The 21,001-nt window shown below is 40.2% G+C and overlaps 1 protein-coding gene and 1 pseudogene across 1 annotated transcript; one reads left to right on the forward strand and one right to left on the reverse strand.

The window, feature by feature from the left end:
* Positions 1 to 2,622: 2,622 nt before the first annotated feature.
* LOC140727389 (sin3 histone deacetylase corepressor complex component SDS3 pseudogene) lies at positions 2,623 to 3,551 on the forward strand (annotated as a pseudogene).
* Positions 3,552 to 5,385: 1,834 nt separating this feature from the next.
* Positions 5,386 to 18,227, reverse strand: LOC140727256 (nmrA-like family domain-containing protein 1). The gene is made up of 6 exons (XM_073044518.1): positions 18,210 to 18,227; positions 15,930 to 16,197; positions 15,091 to 15,113; positions 12,682 to 12,859; positions 6,755 to 6,777; positions 5,386 to 5,526 (listed from the first exon to the last, which is right to left on the reverse strand). The coding sequence occupies exons 1-6, from the start codon at positions 18,225 to 18,227 to the stop codon at positions 5,386 to 5,388; spliced, it is 651 nt and encodes a 216-aa protein (XP_072900619.1).
* Between the last annotated feature and the right edge of the window lie 2,774 nt (positions 18,228 to 21,001).

The following is a 21,001-nucleotide window of genomic DNA, read 5'->3' on the forward strand; positions in this document are numbered from 1 at the left end:
AATGTATTGGAAAGGAAGTGTCAGAGATACTTATTCACATTAAAGTGGACGAATCCCCAGGGCCTGATGAAATCTGTCCCAGTGTGGTGTGGAAAGCAAGGTGGGGGGGGGGGGGGTCTCTGATAGAGATTTCTGCAACATCTTTAGAAACTGTTGAAGTAGTGGAAGACTGGAATAGGTTATTTCCTCCCCATATTCAAGAAGGGCAGTAGAGAAATTGTGGAAAACTACAAGGCAGTGAGGCTTCGGTCGTGAGAAAACAACAAGGAAAAGAAATCTTATGAACAGGATTTATAACCTTTTGGAAAGGCATGGATGAATTGGGGTGGGGGAGTGGGTGGTATCAGTGTGGGTTTGTACATGGAAAATCCTACCTGACTGAGGTTTTTCTGGAGATTACAAAGAAATATATGAAGACAAGGTGTTAACATGGTAACATGGAATTTAGTACAGTTTTTGACAAGGTCCTGAATGATAGGCTGGTCCAGAAAGTTGGAACACATGCGATTCAAGATGATTTGGGAAGCTGGATCCAAAATTAGCTTGGCGATAGGAGGCAGGGATTGTTGGACGGTGTTCTTCGGGCTGGAAGTGTAACCTGTGGTGCAGACTTCGGTTGGTTCAGATGTGGACTATTGTATGCAGTTCTGGTCAAGCCTCTGAAGGACGTGATCATGCTAGAAAGAGTGCTGAAGAGAGGCACCTAGGAATTTGCCTGGAATGGAGTGTTTTACTTACAGGATACGTTTGGACAGGCTAGGATTGTCCTCCATGGGGCATGGAAAGCTGAGGGGTGAATTTATAGAGGTTTAGAAAATTATAAGTAGCATAGATAGGGTAGATGGCCACAGTTTTTTTTCCCCAAAGGGTAGGTGTACCGTATTGCCTACAGTATAATAAGGGACTACTTTATGTTTTAGTAACACATTGTTGAATGCACTATTAAGGGAATATTGAACATGCGTTATTAGGCGCGTATTGATCTGTACGTGAGTATTAGAGTGCGGTTTCTACCAGTAAAGAACCATGAAACTTAGCTCCTGTCTCCAGCGTATTTACTAATAGCATTGTTGTGTAACAGGCCACATATGCAACAAATTGGCAACGAGGTTAATGAACCTACATCATATCGGAACGTTGTGTTTTAATTGATAACGACACTCAGAGGAAGAGAGCAAGGAACGAGCAAGGGGTCGGGAACATCAGGAGATCAAGAGACTCAGTCAGAGCTGCAGCGTGTCCAGGCGAGACCACAGCCGATGCTGACCCCCACGGGCTGAGAGCCTGCCTGCCCCAGAAGGGAGATAAAAAGGAGCGACGCACACATCTAGACGGAATGCGCTCGTGGCGCTAGCAAAAAGAACACACAAGTCAAAAAGAAAACAAGGGGAAAATGGGGCTAAATTAGCATAACAAAGATGGTGATGATTGGAACCATTACAGCATTTGATAGTAGCATTGAAGACTGGGCAACTTACATTGAGAGAGTGGAGTTATATTGTGAGGCTAACGGTGTTAATGATGAAAAGAAAGCCAGTGTCTTACTCAGTATAATGGGGGCAAAAACATACGGCCTGCTACAGAGTTTATCAACCCCTGAAAAGCCAGCTGACAAAACATTCAAGCAAATAGTAGACACTCTTCAACAGCATTTAAACCCCAGACCACTGGTCATGGCTGAAAGATTTATATTTCACAAACAGAATCAGAGCAAAAATGAAAGCATTTCTGAATATTGTGCAGAATTGAGCAAATATCAAAACATTATCTATTTGGAGCTGGTCTATCGGACGCATGGAGGGACAGTTTAGTCTGTGGCATGCACTGTGAAACCACACAGAAGAAGCTTCTGTGTGATAGAGACCTTACATTTGAGAAAGTGCTAAACATTGCAATATCAACGGAAACAGTGGCACGGGATGCTTCTGAGATACAACAAAACTCTCTGGATATGCCACAAGTAAAATGTCACTGAACAGAAATGAAGGAAAGAAATGTTACCATTGTGGGATCATGTCACATGGCCCTGATGACTGCTGGTTTAAAGACAAAGAATGCAGAAAAGGGGCAAACAGGGCCACACTGGCAGAGTATGCAAAGCTAGTTAACAGCAGAAAAAGGACAAAATACAGAGAAACAAGAAACCCCAGAAAGGGAAAAAACAACAATGCACACAAAATGAAAGAAAGCAGTTCTGATGAAAACAACTCAGACAAAAGTGAATTGTCTTGTCTGCAACTTCACAGCGTGAAAGAGACAGATGATCAAAGAGTAATATGGATCACTCCACAAGTGGCAGGCATGAGACTGAAAATGGATTTGGACACAGGCTCAGCTTTAACAGTGATCTCTGTACATGACTACAAACGACTGTTTTCTCACATACCTCTGAAACGAACTAAAGTACTGCTAAAGGCTTACACAGGACAGAAAGTGTGTCCCAAAGGTAAAATTAAAGTGACAGTGACCTACGGAGACAAAACATAGCAGCAGAAGCTCTATGTACTGAAAAATGGAGGACCACCATTGCTGGGACGTGAATGGCTCTGGAAAATCCAGTTGGATTGGCACACCGTCAAGGCACTAGATGTGTCAAAAAAGGAGGGCAGCTTGGCGGAGAAGATGTCTGCAGCTCTCCTCTCACCCATTGTTGACTATTACAATGATGAGGAGGAGCTAGACAGCGTCGATGATGAGGATGAACGCAGTATCCATGGCCGTGACTCAGATGAAGATACAGATGATGCATGGGAGACAGATATTGCCGATAAGCAGGATGATGAAGACTACCTGGAAGTAAAAGAGCAGATGTACCAGGAGAAATTGATATCTCTCAATAGACAGCTACAGCAGTTACAGGAAAGCACTTTGCAGGAGCATCAGAAAAGGATGAAGAAACTAGATCAACAATACAAGGGAAGAATATGAAATGCAGAGATTTTTCTGCAACTGGAGACAGAACAAGTGAAAAGGAATTATATTAAAGAGAAGAAAGCAACAGTGAAGGAATTTGAAGATAAAAAGATTGAGTTAGAAGAAAAGAAAAAGATGATTGAGAATGAGAGGCTAACAATGGAACTAGCAGGAGATTCTATGGAGGTAAAGCCAATAATGACTAAGAAACTAAGGAGGAGACCTAAAGACCCTGTTCCAATTACAGACAAAAGACGAAAACCTGCACCTGTGCAGTTAAATTACTTGTTAACAGATGAACAGATAATGGAAGATCTGGGAACTCTCAATAAGCTTAAATCTCCGAAAAGACCAGCATCTCCATCTTCTCCTGAGCATCTTCCCAGCACTCCTGCTGAATCACCAGCACAAAGATATGAAGCATGAATAGAAGATGGAAAGTTATATTACGATAAGAGATGGTATCATAAAGGTCAGGCTATCTATTTGGAATCTAAGGAGAATACAAAGTTTGGCTGTATAATTAGCTCAGTCGGAACAAATGGGTACGGAAGACAAGTGATAGCACAAAGATGCGTATATATCTAGGACAGCTACACAGAGGAGTCTTCATTATATGGAGGTGATCTGCTGCCTAGAACTCTTAGCAAGTTGGAGGCACACATCTTCTTAACTCCCTATGCTCAGAGGTCAACTTTTCATGACTTTTATATAGAAATCTGTATTAAAACAAATAAATTATTGACAGACATTACCCGGAGAGGCAGAGAAGACTCCCCCAGAGACTTGAGTAATAAATGGGTCTTAGACCAAAAGTAAAAAAAAGGCTTGTTATAATTTGATATTATTAGGTTACTAAGTAAACAAATGGTAGGCATCTTTATGTTAAGGGTAAACATATTTGTTTAGCATAGTTCCCAGTAAAAAAACAGTTGCTACACTAATAAAATAAAAGTGGAGAAGTGTACCGTATAATACACTATACAGTATAATAAAGGACTACTTTATGTTTTAGTAACACATTGTTGAATGCACTATTAGGCGCATATTGAGCATGCGTTATTAGGCACGTATTGATCTGTACGTGAGTGTTAGAGTTCGGTTTCTACCAGTAAAGAACCATGAACCTTAGCTCCTGTCTCCAGCATTTTTATTAATAGCATTGTTGTGTAACTAAAAAGCATAGTTACACAAAAGCATAGGTTTAAGACAAACGGGGAAATACTTAAAGAAGATCTGAGGGATAAGTTTTGCAGGGTGGTGAGTATCGGGAACAAATTGCCAGAGCAGATGTTAGAGGTGGATACAATCATAATCAAATATTTGGACAGGAACATGGATGGGAAGGGAATAGAGGGATATGGGTAAAATGTCAGTCAATGAGATTGGCATAAAAGCCACACCAATCAGCATATACAAGCAAGGCTGAAGGGCCAATTTCCATTCTGTACAAATCCACAAGTTCAAAGTTAATTTTATTATCAAATTATCTTTTTTTTTACAAACTTTAGATTTATCTCCTTACAGGCAGCCATGAAACAAAGAACCCAACAGAAGCCATTAAAAACAAAAGACCGTCAAACACCCAGACTGTGGAGACAAAACAAAACAAATCATGCAAACAATAAAAGCAAACAAACAGCTGTCAGAACTGTTTCACAAAACCAGGCATCTCTGCAGCTGATCCTGAAGTCCACTAGTTGCGGGCTGCTGTCTCAGTCCAGCACAGAGGCTCGAAGTGTCTCCTCATACATTAACTACAACGTTAATGCTTTTTGACACCTCATGTAAGTGTCTTTTGAAATTTAACTATTTCCTATTCTACATGTGCACTTAACAAATCATTTTATTTACTTTTCTCTTCTCATGTGGCTGCTACTTCTTTCTTTATATATCCTTTCTCTGCTTCTGTTTAGATAACACTTAGATCTCCTTACTGATCAGGTAAAGAACTCAACTTAGAAAGGTCCTCGTATCAGCTTCCCACATCGCAGAGGCAGCACTTTCTGACTTCCTTTTACACATGCTCAGAATTTAACATTACATGTTTTCCTCATTCTTCCAATTCTCATTTGAAATCTTTAGAGTATGTAGTGGTTACACAAAAGCATTAAGTTCATATTACAAGCATACACAATGTAAAATATTCAGCTATTTACAAGATGCTTCAAAAATAATATAACTAATTGTTAATAAAGAAAAGGTGACCAACAGCTTGACCAAAGAGTTCGGAGTTAAGGATAATCCTATGAAGGCAAAGAGAGTCATTTTCAGTGAATATTCAGTTACTGAGATAAGCAGCAACTCTTGAGAGATATTATATTAAGAATGTTCTATAACTACGTGGTGAAAATGCTTGGGTGTGGCTTGTTTGAATAATGTTTCAAAGCTAACACGTGAATAGTACACAGGTAAGCTGCTTGTCCCAAGAGGTTTATACAAGTTCTATTTTTTCCACATTGAAAATGAATCTCAATCACTCACAAAGGCATTCTTGTTTTCTGACATCCACTCAAAGGATTTTGCATTCAGATTTGATTTCAATGTCAGTTCTTTACTGTGACCAGGATGTTTCATATAAAATTGGAACATTTTTGGTAAGTTCTTGGTCTCCTGGAAAAACGGAGTTTTGCATAATCTTCAACTGAGATCTGAAAGAATGGAAATCTGTAATCTCTCTCCAAACCAGAGATTGGTCCCATCCAAGAAGTCCTGTGCAGCAGTCACAATTAATTTAATATTGCACAATGATGGATTAAGCATTAATAAGAAAAATATCCTGTCACTAAAGGAAACAAATTTCATTTATTATCTGAGCAAACAAGGCTGTAGTTTAATCAAACACTTACATTTATGTCAAATGTATTTCTTAGAAAAATAATTAAATGTTTAAACACTCCGTGATTCAGTATAATAATGAAAATCTGCTTTTCATGTCTTCACGGTGCCATGCAGGTCTCAGTTCGATAACAGGTCAGTTGACACATCCCGCTCTCATATAAAGCAAGGACTGCAGCAAATTACTGTTGTGCACACAAGTAATTTGATTTGCTGTCTGTCGTGCTGTTTGTACAAGCATGGCTAAAACTATAACATTTGCTTTGAAGGAGTTTGGTCTCTTAGAGGTCTGGCTTCAAAGGCAGCCTTGGCTTGTGACTGATGATGGCAGGCAACAGCAAGTGTACCAATATGTTGGGAGCGTTAATGCCATCAGTCTGAGGGAGGACAATAGGCTTGTCCTCCAGTACCACCAAAGTGTCACCAACAGCCTTCCAAACAATGGCCTCTATGATCTCCTCCATGACCAGCAGGGCATCTGGGAACACTTACTCCTGCTGCTTTTGATTATATTCCACCCCTTCTTGTAAAAGAGAAAAGTGTCAGTGCAATGTATCAGGGTGAATAGGAGGCATTATGTGTGAGCTTGTGATGTGGGTGTGAGGCACTAGAGAATGCATGGGGTGATGTTAACTTATTAATGTCAAGTATGGATGTGGTACAGTCAGAAAGAAAAAGAGTTTGAGGGCTTAATCACTGACCATGACCAAGCATGTGCAGTTCTTGCAACAGACTACCTATGTCCTCTAGGTCTTACTCTCAAAATTCATCTTTGTGGCTATTTGGTCTCAAGTCCTTTTAAGATTTAGCCTGGAGGGCCTCCTGTTGATAGGGCAAACTCTCCATTTGTAAATCGTGGAACTTGCTCTTTGTCATGATGTGCCATTTTATGGATTTTGCGTGTCTGCTCCAGCCAGAGTGTGCCTCCACTTTAGAAGGTGCAGGCTAGTTTACAAGTGGGGTGCTTAAGGTGTAAAAGCAGTGCTCGAAACAACGTAAGCACCGTGTCTGCAAGGTGGCTGCTGCCTGTAAGAGATCGGCACAAGCAATTCAGGCTAGCTCTTAGTAGTCAAAAGAAATGCAGATAAACTGTAAATAGTGGAGGCTGGGTTTAAGAGACACAGTGAGTGTCTCACTATAAGTGGTGCAGATCTTTCACAATTCAAAGTCCTTTGTTGAAGCAATCATCCATCCACCCAACAGTTAACACTGAGTGCACACTATTAAGCAACAAACAGAAAGGGTTTTACCTTCCTGCTGCAGAAACAACAGGTGTTCATTAATTACACATTGCAATCTGCAGTCCCAGTTTCAGGGTCTACTGAACTTAACCCACATGGAGTCTTAACAAACTCTTTGTGTATGACAAATGGTGCAGAGATACAGTTGACAGTACATATTAACCCTGCTGCTTTGGTATCAATGGGCTTAAAGCTAAACTTGAAGCTAAAAGTATACCGTACTTTTCTAAAATCATTTGAGGACACCAGTGAATGAGGGCTCAGCCTTGCTTCTGTTAGGCAATATAGTTTAGCAGAAACAGTGTATTTGACTAATTTATAATCAAAATCAAAAGCTGATTTTGCTTTTTTAAAGTAAATACGTACTTCAAACTGTTTTCAAAGTGCACCTTGATATGAATGTTCCAGATTTTAACTAATTTGTTCTTGTACAGAGCAATTTCAAAAATCAGAGTTTGCGAGCTTCAATCTAGTGATGGATACCATCCTAGTTTCCACCAGGGAAATAATCTAAACTCTTCCACCCAAAATGACCTTCTAATTTCTTCAGTAATGGATGATGTTAATAACTTCTGAAATGGCAGAGCAAGTCACCCATTGTATGGAATCTTTGTACACCCAGAAGAAAAGATTGTGGGATATGAGAAGGGAAGAGGTCCACAAAAGGAATTATAGACAAAGTCAGAGAATTAGAGAGTCACAGAGAGATGCAGCATGGAACAGGCCTTCCATTCTATCAAGTCAGTGCCAACCATCAACCTCCCACCTACACCAGTCCCACATTAATCCCATTTGTATTCTCTCCATATTCTCAGCTCCTCCCGATTCTACAACTCCATACAAGAGGTGATTTACAGCAATTAATTAACCTTCCAAACCACATGTCTTTGGGATATGGGAGAAAACCAAAATACCTGAAGAAAAGTCAATTGGTCATAGAGAAAATGTTCATTTGGTCTTTGGGGCAAAGAGGGAGCAGCTCTACTAGCTGTGAGACTGTGCCTCCCAACGTCAATCACTATTAGTGTACTAGAAAATCACTTGAATGCTAAATTTCATCATAATGTTGAGACACATAGAAATGCAACACAGGTCCTCCCCAGGTCGCAACAGGATTCTATTCCTGAGGACTATTTGTAATTGGAACAGTTTGCAAGTCAGAAAGGTAAACACTAACTTAGTTCAAACACAGCGGAGGATGACTGCAGCCCTGCAGCAGCCAGCAGATCCAGAGCAACACACACACAAAATGCTGGCAGGACTCAGCAGGTCAGGTAGCATCCATGGAAATGAACAAACAGTCAATGCTTCGGGCTGAGATCTTTCTTCAGGACTGGAAAAGGAAGGGGGAAGATGCCAGAATAAAATGATGGGGGGTGGGGAAGAAGGACTAGCTAGAAGGTGATGGTTGAAGCCAGGTGGGTGGGAAAGATAAAGAGCTGGAGAAGAAGGAATCTGATAAAGAGGGGAGTGGGCAATGGGAGAAAGGGAAGAAGGAGGGGCATCAGAGGGAGGTGATAAGCAGTTGGGGAGAAGAGATAAGAGGCCAAAGTGGGGAATAGAAGAACAGGGAATGAGGAGGGAAAATAATTACCAGAAGGAGAAGGTGATGTTCATGGCATCAGGTTGGTGGCTACCTACACAGAAAATAAGGTGTTGCTCTTCGACCCTGAGAGTGGCCTCATCGTGGCAAAAGAGAAAGCTATGGACTGACATGTCGAAGCAGGAATGGGGATAGGAATTAAAATGGTTGACCGTGGGAAAATACTGGTTTTGGCAGATGGGGCAGAGGTGCTCGACAAAGTGACCCCCCAATTTATGTCGGATCTTACCAATGTAGAGGAGGTCATATCAGAGAGCACCAGATACAATAGACAACCCTAACAAATTTGCAGGTGAATTGTTACCTCACCTGGAATGACTGTTTGAATGGAGGAAAGAGAGGAGATGAATGGGTAGGTCTAGTGTTTCTATCACTTGCAGGGATATGTGTCAGGTGAGAGATTAGTGGGGAGGGAAGATGGGTGAGTGCAGGTGTCCGGGAAATGGACAGTATCAATGTGGAGGGAGAGATACCCTGTCCTTTGAAAGAGGACATCTCTGACATCCTGAAAAGGAAAGCCTCATCCTGTGAACAGATGCAGGAGAGATGAAGGAACTGAGAAAAGGGGATGGCATTTGGGTTGGGAAAACATATAATCAAGGTAGCCATGAGAATCTACAGCACTTTGTGAGGTGAGGCAATGCTTCACCTGCAAATCTTTTGGGGGCATCTATTGTATCCGGTGCTCCTGATGTGGCCTCCTGTACATTGGTGAGACCCAACAATTGGTGGACGTCTTTGTCGAGCACCTCCATTCCACTGGCAAAAAGTAGAATTTCCCACTGGCCAAACATTTTACTTCCTAACTCCATGGCCTCCTCTTTTTCCATTTTGAGGCTACTTTCAAGGTGGAGGAGCAACATCTCATATTCCAACTCGGTAGCCTCCAACCTGATGACGTGAACATTGATTTCTTCTTCCAGTAAATTGTTACCTCTCCCTCTTCTCACTTCTTCTATTCCCCACTCTTGGCCTCTTACTTCTTCTCCTCACCTGTCTATCATCTCCCCCTATGCCCTTCCTTCTTCCCTTTCTCCCATGGTCAACTCTCCTCTTCTATCAGATTCCCACTTCTCCAGACCTTTATCTTTCCCACCCACCTGGCTTCACCTATTATCTAGCTATCCTCCTTCCCCTCCCCCAACATTTTTATTCTGGCATTTTCCCCCCATCTTTCCAGTCCTGAAGAAGGGACTCAGTCCAAATCATTTCCACAGATGCTGCCTGACCTGCTGAGTCCCTTGAGAATTTTGTGTGTGTTGCTCTGGATTTCCAGCATCTGCAGAATCTCTTGTGTTCATGATTAGTCAGCAAATCCATCCTGCTGATCTTCCAAGATCTCATTTATATTTATGGACAGGATGTAAATTGGGTTTGTAAGCTAGGGTGAACTTGTAATGGAACACAGTATTGATAACAGTAACCGCATTTGACATCCAACATACCAGAGCACCCTCGGCCTTAAAACGAGCAAGAGTAGTAATGCTATGGGAACACCAACATTTTCAATTTCCCCTTTGAGTCACACTCTGCCTGGATGGACACATACTGTCGGTTGTTCTTTGTTACTTACTCAATGTCCTTGTTTTCCTTTCTGGTCAAAGTGATTCAATTTCACTTTCTCCATACGTGATGGATACTAAGTAAGGTCATGGCAGCCTTGCCATATCTTGAGGACAAAGATAACATTCTTTCAAATCTCTTGTTACATTTAAAGACCACCAATAAGTTCCAGCATAAAATAAACTCCTTGAATGCTGGGATTTGCTGATGCTCATGCTCCACAAAATAAGTACAGTGCAGTTCCAGACCGGAAGGAAAGTGTAAATCAATTCAAAACACTATGGTGAAGACACACGGGAGGACTGATTTACCAGCTCTTTCAGAGAACTGAGACAGGAATGACAGGCTGAACTGCTTCCTTGTATCTGTAGATTTTATGATTCTATACTCTTTTAATTTGCTTATATCTCAAAGTTATAATACAAACATACATATGAATGTGTGAATTAAGAATAGCTGTAGACCAAAGAGTCATAGAGTCACAGAGAAGTACAGCACAGAAACAGGCCCTTTGGCCCATCAAATGCCAAAGCATTTGAAACTGCCTACTCCCATCAACCTGCACCCGGACCATAGCCCTCCATACCCTTACCATCCATGTACCTAAACAAACTTTGCTTAAACATTGAAATTGAGCTAGCATGCACCATTTGTTCCACATCCTCACGACTATCTGAGTGAAGAAGTTCATTTCATGTTCTACTTAAACTTTTCACCTTTCACCCTTAATCCATGACCTCTGGTTGTTGTCCCACCCAACCTCAGTGGAAAAAGCCTGCTTGCATATATCCTAGTTATACCCCTCATAATTTTGTATACCTCTATTAAATCTCCTCTCAATCCTTTATGTTTTAAGGAATAAAGTCCTAACCTATTCAATCTTACTTTATAACTCAGTTCCTCCAGACCCTACAACATCCTTGTAAATTTTCTCTGTACTCTCTCAACTTTATTTACATCTTTCCTGTAGGTAGGTGACTAAAAGTGTACTCAGTACTCCAAATTAGGCCTCACCAATGTCTTAAACAACTTCAACATAACATCCTATCTTCTGCACTCAATACTTTGATCACTGGCCTTCAAGAATCCTCTGCCATTTAATAGTGAATTTGTTTACTTTAACTCTGAATTCCCATCTACCTTGTCATAAGCTTTTCACTCCTTGGTCATAAAAAAAATCTATGTTTCTGTCACTTAAAATATTCAAAGACTATGCTTTCACTGTCATCTGAGGAAGAAAACTTCAAAGGACTGAAAACATTTGGAGAAAACAATCAATTTATCTCCATCTTAAGTGGGCAACTCCTTATTTTTTAAACATCTGCGAGTTCTAGTCCCTTCCACGAGAGGAAATATCCGTTCCAGATTCATCTTGTGAAGAGTACTCAGGATCTTATATATTTCAATCACATTCACTCTCCAACAGATATAAGCCAAGCCCATCCAACCTTTCCTCATGTAATAACTTGCTAATTCCAGTCAGGAATCCACATATAGGAAGGTTTCTCCGAGCTCCTTCCAACATATTCTTAAATGATCTTCTTAAAACATCTTTCCTTAATAAGGAGTCCAATACTGTATACAATTCTCCAAATGAGCTCTCACTACTGCACTCTACTGTATAAACTTCTTATTTTCAGTATTCATTTCCCACAACACTAAACAATAACAATCTATTAGCTTTCCCATTTAACTTCTGGACTTGCACATTATCCTTTTGTAAATCACACAGTGACACTTGCAGCTCTGTAAGCTCTCATCATTCAGATAATACGCTTTCTATTTTTCTTGGTGAATTAGACAATTTCACATTTTCCACATTTTATTCCATTTGTCAGATCTTTGTCCACTCACTTAACCTTGCTGCATAATCTCCTTACACCCTCATCACAATTTACTTTTCTGCATATCTTTGTATCGTCAGTAATTTTAGCAGCCTACCTTTGGTGCCTTGACCCAGATCAGTCAACCAGAGGCAATTTAAGATTAATCCACTCCTGTGATTAAATTTTCCAAACTGCCACGCCCACAAGATAGAGCAGAAAAAAGAACTAGCACAGTAACTGTAAATGCAAATGGTATGAGTCGTCCAGGTCGCAATACTCAGGCTTTGTCAATGACTTGATAGAGGTTTATAAGATGATGAGAGGCGTTGATCGTGTAGTAGCCACAGCTTTTTTCCCGGGGCTGAAATAGCTAACACGAGGGGGAATAGTTTTAAGGTGCTTGGAAGTAGGTACAGAGGAGATGTCAGGGGTAAGTTTTTTTTACACAGAGAGTGGTGGGTGCATGGAATGCACTGCTGGTGACGGTGGTGGAGGCAGATACAATAGGGTCTTTTAAGAGCCTCTTAGATAGGTACATGGCACTTAGAAAAACAGAGGGCTATGTGGTAGGGAAATTCTAGGCAGCTTCTAGAGTAGGTTACATGGTCGGCACAACATTGTGGGCTGTACTGTGCCATAGACGTCTATGTTCTATGACTTTCAGTTTGAGATGTCTGACTTAGGTGTCTTTTATTACTTTCGACAAAATGAGAATAATTTAAACTAACCTTAGAGTCATTGATCATTTTCCCAGTATGTTTGCACATAATTGAAACATATTTTTTAATTGTAAGCCTGTCAGGACTGAGGCCTATCTCTTTCCAAATATGCTCTGCAGGGTTTTTCAAGATGGCCAGCAAACCCCACCCAAGTCTCTGACATCAAGTGAAATTACCTCCATTGGAGTATCTTGGAAAAACATTTAATTACCTGGATAGTTATAAGCACATAATTTGAAAATAAATTCAAAGTTTGCTGCTGCAAGAAAATCCAAAGTTCTTTATTAGCATAGTAGCAGTACAAGGATTGTCAAACTAGGTTCAGTAAGGGATAAAAATACATATCTATTGATAAAAGTAAATGTACACTTTGCTTCACTGCTTATCAAGCAATAGTTATGACAAATACTACGGATGTTTGCATCCATGATGAGTTAATTGCAGCAGAAAAAAAGTTTTGTGTTGTTGTAGATAACAAGGAGGAGTGTCTTAGACCAGGCCATGATATTGATCAGTTGGAACGTGGGGCAGAGCAATGGCAAATGGAATTTATTCTTGGCAAGTCTGAGGTGATGTATTTTGGAAGGTTGAATAAGGATAGAACGTGCACAATAACTGGTAGGGTCTTAGGGAGTGTTGATGAACAGAGGGACCTCGGGGTGCAAAGTCCACAGATTCCTAGAAGTGATACCATGAGTAGAAAGGGTGGATGAAGAAGGCAGATGGGATGCTTGTCTTCATCAGACATGGCTTAGTATAAAAGAGTTGGGATGAGAAGGTTCAGCACTGGAAGTGCTGGTCTCTTTCATTGACTTTGGTGTACAGGAGACAATTTCAACATTTTCAGGTGACATGAAACTTGGAAGTGTAGTAAATGCTGTAGCAGATAACAATCAACTTTAAGAAGCCATAGGTAGGATGAACACATAGTAGATGAAATGTAATGCAAGGAATAAAGAAATGTAGGGGGTGTTCGCACATGACTTTGAAGATTCAAAGAATAACACTTAGAAACAATATTTAGGAATTTACATATAGAGAGACAAATTATAAAAGGCAAAGGTAACACTAAAGCATGGGTTAAGTCTCTATAGGGATGCTGAGTCCAGCTCTGGACACTTCAGTCATGGATCTGCCAGCTTGCAAACAACATAGAAACGATCAAGTAGAATTTGTTCTAGTGACGAGAACTATAGTTGTTGGATGCTTTGGAGAATTAGGTTCTTCAACAGGCATGAGAAGGTTAGGAGGAAATTTGATAAGGAATTGGTTAAAAAATCATGAAGAGCCTTTTTTCATTAGGAAAATGAAGACAGTTGAAATTTCTAATACCGAAGAGCAGAGATTTAATGTGATTTGCATAAGAAGTGAAGAGAATGCAAGATTTTTTAAAAAATCCAATACATGGTTAGAATTTGAAATAATCTAGTGAATTTGAGAATTCTAACTCAATATCCAAGCAAAATTGAATAAATACCTGTAGAGATATTGGTTAAGAGCAGGAGGAGGGGCAGAGGCAGAGTGAGCGAATGGTTTGCTCTTCCATACAAACTAACTCAGGGTCAATAGGGTAAGTGGTTCACCTCTACAACAACACATACATTGATATCTAATTTGCTCTGTTAAATACCTCCTTTTCAAATCTTCTCTGCAATTTAATGCACAATTTAGACATTTTTTTCAAACAGGTGCAGAGACCAAAGTAAATGAAGTGCTATTACAATCAATTACATTAAATTGCTTTCATAACAAATTTAGTTCTCATTTAGCCAAAACATTTTCTCTTATCACAGTGAAACCTTGCTGATACTTGACAATCAAGGCTGAGTGAAATGCAATGCGAATGGTAACTCCATATTAACCTTATTCTATTATCCCCCAGACTTTCAATGTATTTTCAAAATGTTGGAGCTGAAATAATGAAATTCAGCAATTAAGCACATTAATTAACCCTCTATTAATTAGAAACCCTCTATTGGAAGTTGTCATTTAACAGTTTTGGTTTTCATCAACTGATATTCTTTAGCACTAGGAACATAACTGCTCCATATTCCAGGTTCAATCTTCAAATTGTACTGGGTTTCTGGATCTCAGCCAGAGTAGCAATTGGTTGCCCAAAATGATTTATTTCTTGTAGCCTCAGAGAATAAAAAAGTCACCTGGGGCCTTTGTCTCTGATTGCTCGCTAAGTTCACCCTAAGATATGTTTCTGGGACAGGACTGACTAGACAGTAATGCCTTCCAGAATAAATTGGGTCATCAATGTATTTCACCTGGGCACAAACACTACCATTTAGTTAAGGTACTGGAAAGCTTATGGCTACCATAGGTAATATTCCAAAAGAGGAAGAGAAAGAAGTAAATTGGAGAAACAAATTAAATCAAACCTGATTATGATTTAATGTCAAAACTGATAAGGATATTAACATACAATTTAATAATATATAACAGACTTGCAATTAATTGTTATAATAGACCAATTATACATAACTGTGAGACCCTGGGGTAAAAGTATACACTTGCCTGAAAGAGAAAACACAGGTAAATAGAATGGTGAAGAAGGCATATAGAATGCTATCTTCATAGGCTGAGACATTGATTGTTGAAGTTGGCAAGTCATGTTACATTAGTATAATTATTGAACCGCCCACACTTGTGTGTGCATTTGTGAATGCCATACTATAAGAAGGATGTGATTAAGCTGGAGGGGGTACTGAAAAGATTCACAGAAATGTTGCCTGAACTGGAGAGTTTGATTTACAAGGAAAGACTGGGTGGGCTGGGACTGTATTCCCTGGAACAAAGGAGGCTGAGGGATATCATGACAGATGTAAGCAAAATTATGAGGGGTTTAGATAGGTTAGATAACCATAGCCCTTCTTCCAGGTTAGGGGTGTCAAACACCGGAGGGCATAGGTTGAAGGTGAAGAGGAAAAATATTTCAAGGGGGTCTGAGGAATAAGGTTTTCCACACAGAGGGTGATATGTACATGGAACAAGATACTACAGGAAGTGGTAAAAAGGCAGACATAATTAAAATATTAAAAAAATAATTGGATTGGTACATAGACAGGAAGGGGTTAGAGGGATAGAGCTAAATGCAGGGATTAGGTAGACAGACATCCTAGATGGCATTGACATTGAGCTGAATGGCCTGTTTCTGTGCTGTATAACTCTATGCATCCATACATGGTCAAATGACAATTTGGAATTTCCATCCACTTACCCAAAGCATAGTCGTCCTTGCCTGATTTAATGGGTTTCAAGGATTTGAGAAAAATTTCAATATAATCTGGCATTCTAATGCTTGCAATGGGAGCACCAAGTTCCCTAAAGCAAGCTTCCATCTCTTCCTTCCCATCAAAATGCGGCAGGTTGAGCTTTGCTTTGATCTGTTTTTTCACATTCTCCAGTGCACTGAATACAGTATTTTTCACACCAAGTTTACTGGAAATGCCAGCTACTCTCTTCCCCCGACAAAGAGCAAAGTATTCCTTTAAATATCATCGGTCAGTTTATGATAATCATCCATGCCACTTCGTCAATGGTCCAGCAAACAAGTGAGTCTCACAAGCAGTAGTTTGATATTGCTCTGTGCTGAGTTAACTGATATTTGAGTTGTGAATAGTTAGAGGGCTTTCTAGTTGTCAATTGGTAAGGCAGGATCAGATTTAGATATAATGCTTGTTGCTAACTGTGTGAATGATCGCACTATACACAATTCTCCAATGTGGCAGAGCATCTTCAAGAAAGATCAGACAAATAGTGAAAAATACCTATCTGTAGAAAAGATTCAAAGCACCATAATGAAAAGTAGTAACTACCGAAAGAAATGTATTTGTTATGCCCTTAAACCATTCATTAGATTTGTTAAGGGTGTGAACAAAGGGAATTTTTATCAATATACTGTAGATTCTGGTTAACTGGGACACATCAGGACATGTACGTTTTGGCCCAATTAAGCAACTTCCCTAATTATCCAGTTTCAGGGAAATAGTTAAAAAGGTATAAAGGAAGACCAACTGGGTAACACATTATGAATTTAAATGAAATACAGAACAAATTAGAATTCTACCAATACTACTCTAGTACTATAAAACTCTGTATTGGTTCCTAATCGTTATTGATGGAGGAATTCATCCAGTGTACACTGCCATGTTCTTTTGACTGTAAATGAACAAAATCAGTGCAGACATGTAGTGCAGATAACAGACTGCCCTCATACAATGCTGTCAATGATTGCGTCCTCAAAATCTTCATTTTCATTATAATATTCACAATGATTGTTGATACCTTCAAATTCTTCATAGTCCCTAACTTGTTGAAGTAGTGAAATAGTTTTGTTTTCACTCCCAGCTGCTTCTGGCATCTCCAGGCCTGAGTGCTTGAAATCACAGTGAGCAAAACAGTTCAGAATTATCTTATTGGTTATTAATCACCAACTATCAGTGACAAAAATCACCGCATTTTGAACATAAACACAAGCAAATGATGCTGTTTAAAAACTGTTCATTCTAAACACGGTGTCTTGACCAAAGGCCATTTAAGTGCATACGACTGTCGCTAGTTAGAAGCTGTTTAGCAACAGTCTTCTGTCCCAATTAAACAAAGGGAATCCCAGATATTTTCTTGATTCGCATTAGATCTTTAAGAGTTGTCCCAAATAAGTGGCTGCACTGATTAACCCATGGGCTAATTAACTGGTATCCATGGCATTTTCAGGTTTGAATAAAAGCACTCTATACTTGTAGCAACATATTCTTAAAAATTCTCTTAATTTTTTTGTCCCCTGCAAAATTTTATTGCTAGCCTCAATGAGTACCATATGTAAAACATTACATTTGTTTTGTGGTGAGCTTTCCATTTCTGATGTGGTGTACGGGGAGGCAATTTACCACATGCTGAGGATTTTCATATGCAGAATGAGAAGGATAATCAGAGGCCGTTACTTAATCAAACTTCCGACCAGCTGTTTAATTCCTGCCCACTGGAATTCCCTCCTTAAATCTCAGTCCTTGAACGTCCTTTCCAGTCTCCAGGTCTCTTTCAAAATCCATGACTTTGGCTATGCCTTCAGTCACTGCTCTTCTTATTGGATCATATTAACTGATCAGCTATGACGTACCTTGGGGGTGCTCCTTACACAAAGCCACAAATCAAATACAATTTATTACTTCTGTGTGTGTGATGGCATCCTTCATTGGAAACAATAAACGATTTATCCCTATACCTTCCAGCTAAACTTTTGTATGTTCTGAAGGCACTGCCTTGGAGTCCATCCCTGTTGATTCTCTGACCACTCATCCCTCTCCCTGAGCAGTCTTAGGCTGAATGAGACAGTATCCAATCATTGCATCATACTTGTCTCCCTGAAGGGTTTTGCATCAAATATCCATGGCTTTACCATAATCACCAAATTCCACCTCCGTAACAAATGCCTGCCCACTGCTTCAGCTCATTTGTTGCTCAATCCTTATCTTCTCCCTTTGTTATCTCTAGACTTTACCTGCTCATCATATTCCATATGCTTGAAGCTGTCCAAGCTTAGCTGTCTATCGCTTAGCTCGCATTGTGTTAATGAATAATGTTACACTCATATGCTTCATCAGAGCCAAATCAAATGGTGTTCATAGTAGACATTCAATACAGACACTTTTATATTACAGTTGGGCTGAGCACAAATTGAACTTTTACCATGAGATTGTGGTCAGCAGATTTAAGTTGCATGTGCATGAGTGGGGGAGAAGGAAGCCACTTAGAAACTATGAACAATTTTCAGTTTTGATGGGGGAGGAGAAATTCTCTAATCGCTAATAAGAACTATGAATATACTCATTCCAATTCAAAAGATTTTCTGCAGAAGTTCAAAGGAAATTTATTGTGAAAGTACAGAGAAGGCACCATTCACAACTCTAAGATTCAATTTATTTTTATTGACTCAATAAATCTATAAATGAATAATAACTTTAAAAGTATCAATGAAAGACTGCATCAACTTGGGCATTCAGCCAGTGTGCAAAAGAAAACAAACTGTGCAAAAACAAAAAGAATTTTTTTTTATAAATAAAGAATAAATATTGAGAATATGAGATGAAGAGTCCTTGAAAGTGGGTCCAGAGGTTATGGGAACATTTCAATGATGGAGTAAGTGAAGTTGAGTGAAGCTATTCCCGTTGGTTCAAGAGGTTGGTTGTTGAGGGGCAGTAACTGTTCCTGAACCTGGTGGTGTGAGTTCTGAGACTCCTGTATCTTCTTCCTGATGGCAACAGCAGGAAGAGAGCATGACCTGAGAGCCTGGGGGTTCCTGATGATGGGTACTGTTTTCCTGCATCAACGTTTTGTGTAAATGTGCTCAATAGTGCGTAGGGTTTTAGCCATGATACTCTGGACCATATCCACTACTTTTTGTAGGATTTTCCTTTCAAGGGCTTTGGTGCTTCCATACCAGTCTGTGATGCAGCCAGTCAATATACTCTCCACTATACATCTATAGACGTTTGTCAAAGTTTTAGATGTCATGCCAAGTTCTCACAAACCCCTAAGGAAGTAGAGACACTGCCATGTTATCTTTGTATTTGCATTTACATGCTTGGTCTAGGACAGTTCCTCTGAAACAATAATACAGAGGGATCGAAGGTCGCTGACGCTCTCCACTTCCGATCCTCCAAGGAAGACTGGCTCATGGACTTCTCGTTTCTTTCTCCTGAAATCAATAATCAGCTCCTTGGTCTTGCTAACACTGAGTAAGAGGTTGTTGTTATGACACTACTCAGCCAGATAATCAATCTCCTTCTTATATGCTGATTTGTCATTGCTTTGATTCAGTTGATGACAGTGGTGTCATCAGCAAACAAATATGGCTAAGCAGACAGCTTTGAGGGGCACCCATGCCAGTGGAGAGTGTGGAAGAGATGTTGTTGCTATCCAAACTGAGTGGAGTTTACAAGTGAGGAAATCGAAGGTCCAATTGCACAAGGAGCTACTGAGGCCAAGGTCTTGGAGCTTATTGATTAGAGGGGATGATGGTATTGAATGCTGAGTGGCAGACAATAAAGACCATCCAGATGTATGCATCTTTGCTGTTCAAATGTTCAAGGGTTGAGTGAAGAGCCAATGAAAAGGCAGCTGCTGCGGATCTGTTGCTCCGCTAGGCAAATTGAAGAGATCCAAGTAGCCTTTCAGGCAGGAGGTAATATGTTTCATCACTAAGCTCGCAATACACTTCATCACTGTGGATGTGAGAGCTACTGGACGATAGTCACTGAGGCACGTTACCACGTGCTCCGCAGGCACCAGTATAATTGAAGCATGCTTGAAGCAGGTGGGTCTCACAGACTCGCGAAGCAGGAGGGTAAAGATCTCAGTGAATGCTCCAGCCAGTTGATCAGCAGAGGTGTAATGGCCTGGTTCATACTTTTACTGTTATGCTGTAGGTATTTCATTTAGCAGTTCTGTAAGAGCCTGTTTGGGTTCTTGTTGAAGATAAGGGTGTGCCATCCAATTAGGATGGTAGAATTGAGGGGAGGTTTTTCTGGTGAGGGACACTAAGTTTGGGCTTGGGGCTTTTGCTCGATGGGAGTTGAAGAGAGATGACGCTGGGGAGAACAGGTCATAGGATTCAACTCGGAGCAGGATAGTGAATCAATGCAGCCGGGGCGATGATTGATTGAAGATCGGTGAACATGTTGAAACGTTGAGCTCCAACTTGCACACATTTGACTGTTTAATTAAAATGGACCCTCTTCTTTTTGTTTTTCTTTACTAACCCTTTAGTTAAGTTAAGATTCATAAATATAGTTCCTTTAATCATATGCAGTGCACTGTCCGTCATTTCGTGGAACTAATCTGTAACAGGGTAGCAAATTACCCAGCATCCACACAAACCAGCGTTTGGGGTGGGAGAGAAGTCTCAATCTCATGGATTTGGTGGGACTGGAAAGTGTCTTCCCTAGACTTACACAGCCAAGGAAACCGGGGGGGGGGGGGTGGTTGTCACAGGTTTTTAGTACTTGGCCAGGTACCCCATATAGGTCAGATGCTTATCGTGCGTTCACCCTCCTGAAGGCTCTAGCATGTTGCTTGATTTAATTTTAAAAAATGGTGGTTGTATTCAAGCTCTGCCACAACTGTCAAGCATCCTTCATTGCTTCAAGTTTAGTCCAGAAATGCCCCTTCGCCTGTGAGATGGCTTTCTGGAGATTGTATCTGGACTTGTTGTAACTTTTGTGATCACCAGACATGATGCCTCTGATCTGGCCCTCAGCAGATTGCAGATCTCATGGTTCATCCAGGGCTCCT

The sequence above is a fragment of the Hemitrygon akajei genome, chromosome 5 (assembly GCF_048418815.1).
Source record: "Hemitrygon akajei chromosome 5, sHemAka1.3, whole genome shotgun sequence".
In the NCBI taxonomy this organism is placed as follows: Eukaryota; Metazoa; Chordata; class Chondrichthyes; order Myliobatiformes; family Dasyatidae; genus Hemitrygon; species Hemitrygon akajei.

Bases quoted from the DNA above. Each gene is read 5' to 3' on its own strand.
- LOC140727256 (XM_073044518.1), bottom strand. The intron at 6,778-12,681 runs GTAATAAAAGAC...GATCTCTTACAG, and splicing joins TTATTCTCATTTTGTCGAAA to GCAGCAGCCACCTTGCAGAC. The intron at 5,527-6,754 runs GTGCTTACGTTG...CCGTTTTTCCAG, and splicing joins GCAGCCACCTTGCAGACACG to GAGACCAAGAACTTACCAAA.